Raw genomic sequence first — 4,930 nt, 5'->3', positions numbered from 1 at the left:
AAATTCCATTATATTACTATCTTTTGCTTTTTTTTTTTTTTTTTCGTTTTTGAATGCAGAAAGAATGTAATGTCTTTGGTTTTGTTACTTTTAGTTATTTGTGTTATTTATTTTTGTTTATTGTTAAAAAACAAGAAAACATATAATTTCTTGTGTTAAAATGAAAACCTGAAATATTTCATGGCATACTTAAATAAAGAAGATTCAATATACAAAACTGTTTTATTTTGATTATGTTTTAAAATAAATTAGTATTATAGTTCAGATTTTCAGATTTTCATAGTATGTGAATAAATTCCGGTATTTTTACCATAAAGTGACATATCAACCATTTGGTAGAGGCCGATATTTGACCACTAAGGTCCAATGGACCTTAATTGCATCAGCATAGCTGTGATAGGCAATTTGGTTCTTTCTCATTATTTGACTTAATAGGAGCATATGCAGGCTAAACAAGAGCGGTGCAAGAATTGAGCCTTTTGGGACTCCGCATGTCATGGATGTCCACTTAGACTTATGCTCTCCTATACTCACATAATAACCTCTCCCTTCTAAGTATGACCTGTAGGGTTCCAGCACCTTCTGTGAATATCTGTGAGTCTCTTTGCACAACTGTAATTAATCTATCCAGCAAGTATATCACCAATAATAACATTAATATTTAATCATGTATAGGGACCTCCAAGAACTTCCTCATGGCACATTGTTCACATTTACAAAAAAAACAATAATAATAAATAAAAAATAAGAAGAAATCAGTTTAAATTGTCTCTGGTTTTCTTTTCAGAGAAATCTGTTTGTAGACCAGTAATAATGTTATATGATCAATAATAACGAGAGAAGGACACCATAATGATCTTTAAGTTTAAAAATATATATATTTATTAAAAATCTTCTTCATCATCGGCAAAATACTGCAGAGAGGGAGGAAAAAGAACATTACCAAAACAGTGGCAGCTACACTTGAGTTTAAGATGCTACATCTAATACTCCCATTACATCTTCTGGATCCTCCTGAGGAGGTAAAATGGGAAGAGGAGGAGGTGGAGGTGGATGAGGGGGGAAAAGAGGAGGAAGATTGGGGCCCTGCTGGACCCACTCGTCAGCGGAGGAGGTGTGCTCGCTGTCCTGCAGAACAACACAACTCAACAGATTGTCAAACTGCACATCATATAATAGTCGCAGTGTAAAGGCATATGCACAAAGCTCAACTTACTGTATGGCTTATGAGTTCAGTGGTCGCTGTCTAGAAATAAAGGCAATTTTAAAAAATAAATATAAAGTATTTTATTAGCCTTTTATTTTATGCAGCATTTTTTTTTGTACTTACATCACTGAACCCAGGGCTGTCCACGCCACTGTCCGGCGAATGCATCTCTGTGGATGTAATCATTTTAAAAATAGGGTTCTTATTTACAACTAACTACAGGTGTGAACATTTGAAAGCAAATTATGACCTAATGAATGCAAGTGAGAAAAAAATTATTCACTGGGGTGTAAAGTTTGTTTATTGTTGAATCATGTTAACATGTAAATGAAGAACTGCAGTAATGGATATCTGTTTGGCCTACAGACCCTCTGATGTACCAACACTACAAGAGATTCTTGGAAACTTTACAACTGGTTTAATTCAACATCCTATACGCTCCTCTCCAGCAGACAGCAAAGGTCTAAAAGTACCATTTTTAAAAATATGTTTCTCTCTCTCTCTCTCTCTTTCGTTCTTTAGTAATTAAAAATATTTAAAAACGCGTGCATTCATGTGCATCTTTAGTGCATTGGAATGAAAAGAAAGATATCATTAGTTGATGATTTGATTGACTAAGTAACAAATGAGGCAGCAACTGAATGTATCACAGTCCATGCAATTATAACTCCTACTGCTGTCAAACTGAAATTACATCAGTAAGAAATACTGTTTACCTGTCGTGTCATCCATGCGGTGTGGGCGTGACTTCACTTGGCTTCTCAGTCGCCCTCTCCTGGACAAAACTGTGAATAGCCATGTGTTAGAAACTGCAAAGGATTCCTACATTTTAGCAGAAAATAACACTCCAGGGGGAGCTCTTGAGCGGCTGACTTTATTCACAGACGTCTTTCAAGTCTAACTTCTAATGATACACACTCTCTCTCTCTCTCTCACACACACACACACACACATTCCTGTGCAGTCTCACACACACCTGTGCACACTCACACACACGCACTCACACACACAAACTGGCTGGAAGACTGTTTTTATACAGGCGTGTAATACCCTCTTGCTAAAAAGACAATTGATTTCACAGGTTATTTCATTTGGATGTATTTTTTCCCTTTACCGATGACTGACTTTCTTTGTCACTTTTTAGACTGTTGTACGGTCACATTGGATTTGAAAGCAACACCCTTTCCTCCATACATCCACGCTACCTGAAAGACCACAGCTTCCTGAATCCAACGATACCAGTTATGTGCAGATCGGACCTCCGCTTCACCAGATATGGCCAGGTAAGCCTTGGCCAATCAGATCGCATATGCTAATGAGGGTCAAATTAATGAGGGTGAAACTCGTTTTTATCTATATACCTAGTTGCAAATTAACCCCAGACTAGCCCCTAACCCTAACCTTAACTGAACCTTAACCCTACTAGCCCCTAAACCTGAACCTTAACCCTGACAGGCCCCAGCCCCAGACTAGCCCCTAAACCTGAACCTTAACCCTGACAGGCCCCAGCCCCAGACTAGCCCCTAAACCTGAACCTTAACCCTGCCAGCCCCCAGCCTCTGAAGTTCTGCCTGCATGTGAGGAAAGTTCCGCAGGTCACAGTGTTGCAGCCTACTTGAAAGCAGTTGTAGCTTGCTTTTAAATGTGTTCACTGAACTGATCATGTTGATTACATGTTTGTCTTTACCCTGCAGCCCCAAATTAAAATCATTCAGCAGGTCAGTGAGATCGGTCAGGAATGCTAAATCCAATAGCCACTGGTGGTCCTCTAGCTGGGCATATTCTGCATGTTTTGAAAGTTTCAGAAACTCTTTGATTTCAGGCAACAACTCCGAGAATCTCGATAAAAATTTACCTCTACTCAGCCATCTAACATCCGTGTGCAGCAACAGGTCTGTGTGTTCTGCACCGGTCTCCTCCAAATGAGCACGGAATAACCTTCTCTGTAGACTCCTGGCCTGAACATCCATCACTTCTTTCATGTTTAAAATCTTACCACACAATGCCTGCTGGTGGATTATACAGTGGTAATTGAGGACGTCCGGGAAATATTCACTCTGTTTGCACAATGCAATGAACCCGCTAGTGCGGCCCACCATTGCTGGAGCACCGTCCGTTGTGATAGAGATGAGTTTAAAGAGGGTCTTGTTGGTCTTGTTGACAAATTCCATGAAAGCTTGGAAAATATCTTCGCCTCTAGTGTGTCCTTTAATGGTGAGCATGGTGAGCAGTTCTTTTGCACCCATGTCTCCAAAAACCATTCTAATGAAAACACGTAGCTGTGCCACATCCACAACATCAGTCGACTCATCAAACTGAAGAGAAAAACATTCACACTGTTCAATATCCTTCCTTAACTGCTCCTCAACATCCTCTGCCATTCCCTCACATCGCCGTGTAACAGTGCCACGGGATAATTGCACGTCCTTAATGGCAGCCATGATATCACTTTTATTCTTAAAGTCACCAAATAGTGCATCTGCAGCCTCGACAAATGCTTCTTTCACAACTTCGCCGTCCTTGAAAGACTTCTTGTGTTTTGCAAGAACGCGACTGGCGCGATAAGATGCTATAGTTGCAGCCTTACCCTTGGTGTTTGGCCTGGTAAAAATGGACTGCTGTGCTGCGAACTGCCCCTTCAATTCCCGGACTTTTCGGGTGCGTAGAGCTGATTTAGCCGGGAAATCTGCATCGTAGCTTTTGTGCACAGTCTTGAAATGCCGCTCCAAATTGCCCTTCTTCGGTAAGGCCACGCTTGCATTGCAAATAAGACAGATGGACTTCGAATTTGATATGTTTTCGGTTTTTTGGCTTCTGCCATAGTTGCGTTAACTTTGCTGAAGTCGCAGCTCTCTCAACTTCTCCACTTAAACAGCGAGTCCCTGCTAATAACGTAATGTGCCTAGCTAAAACCCTGGCTGAATTCAAATTAGTGTACTAGCATACTACTCTTGCTATTTCTGCCATATATTTATATGAAATAGTATGAGTAGTATAGTATGTTATTTCGAATTCAGCCACTAATTTCGTCGGTTTAATTTTTTTTTCATAAATCAATGCTATTGGTCACCCTTTACGTCTGTCAGTGGATATTACAAATATTTAACAACCAATGAAAACCATTAAAAGAGCTTGTGTTAAATCTCGTTACTCCATTGGACTGTCAAGCAAAACCTCACAGCTCATAGCTCCTCGCAGCTCCGGCACACACTACAGCGCAGAGCTGAACGTAATCAGTGATCTTGTAAGGGTAAATAAAGAACTTAAAAAAAAAATAATAATAAGTACAGCGTTTTCTGTACTCAAGAAATGTTATGTCTATAAAGGTTAATATTTAATGTATTTGAGGTCTGAGACGTGGGAACGGCGAAGAGAGAGAAAGGGCAAACCAGAGGGCAATTTACTCTCGCGATCGACTGGAAAGCAGTCTGCGATCGACTGGTTGGGCACCCCTGGTCTAGTTGTTATAAAATTAAAATTTCGATTCCTCTTATCGATTCCTTTGTGCGCATTTTAATATGACTTTAAACCATTCTAGCACAAGACTCGTGCTGTTTTCTGTACTGCACACATAGGGGCGTAGCCATAATTTCAGAAATGAGGCGGACAGAAATGTGAAAAAGCTTGTCAATTAGACAAATTTTTTTTTTTCTTATGTATTTTAATTGGATAATAAATCAAATACACTGCTGGATGATAACCAATAATTTGTATTCTATAATA

General features: G+C 39.6%; 1 protein-coding gene across 1 annotated transcript; it reads right to left on the bottom strand.

The window, feature by feature from the left end:
* Window positions 1–884: 884 nt before the first annotated feature.
* On the bottom strand, window positions 885–2,140 carry LOC107731996 (SRSF protein kinase 2-like). Its single transcript, XM_016543219.1, has 5 exons — window positions 1,924–2,140; window positions 1,331–1,377; window positions 1,217–1,246; window positions 1,000–1,128; window positions 885–914 (listed from the first exon to the last, which is right to left on the bottom strand). Exons 1-5 carry the CDS (start codon window positions 1,937–1,939, stop codon window positions 885–887), a joined length of 252 nt encoding a protein of 83 aa, XP_016398705.1. The 5' UTR covers window positions 1,940–2,140.
* Window positions 2,141–4,930: the final 2,790 nt, after the last annotated feature.

Source organism: Sinocyclocheilus rhinocerous, unplaced genomic scaffold (assembly GCF_001515625.1).
Source record: "Sinocyclocheilus rhinocerous isolate Xijiao unplaced genomic scaffold, SAMN03320098_v1.1 scaffold489, whole genome shotgun sequence".
Taxonomy (NCBI): Eukaryota; Metazoa; Chordata; class Actinopteri; order Cypriniformes; family Cyprinidae; genus Sinocyclocheilus; species Sinocyclocheilus rhinocerous.
The sequence above is the reverse complement of the archived record's forward strand: the minus strand, read 5'-3'. Positions and strand labels throughout refer to the sequence as shown.

What these genes read in the sequence shown, in the direction of transcription:
- LOC107731996 (XM_016543219.1), bottom strand. An exon ending in ACAGCCCTGGGTTCAGTGAT is followed by an intron (nt 1,247 to 1,330) that starts GTAAGTACAAAA and finishes CTTTATTTCTAG; the next exon opens with ACAGCGACCACTGAACTCAT. An exon ending in CTCAGGAGGATCCAGAAGAT is followed by an intron (nt 915 to 999) that starts GTAATGGGAGTA and finishes CCCTCTCTGCAG; the next exon opens with TATTTTGCCGATGATGAAGA.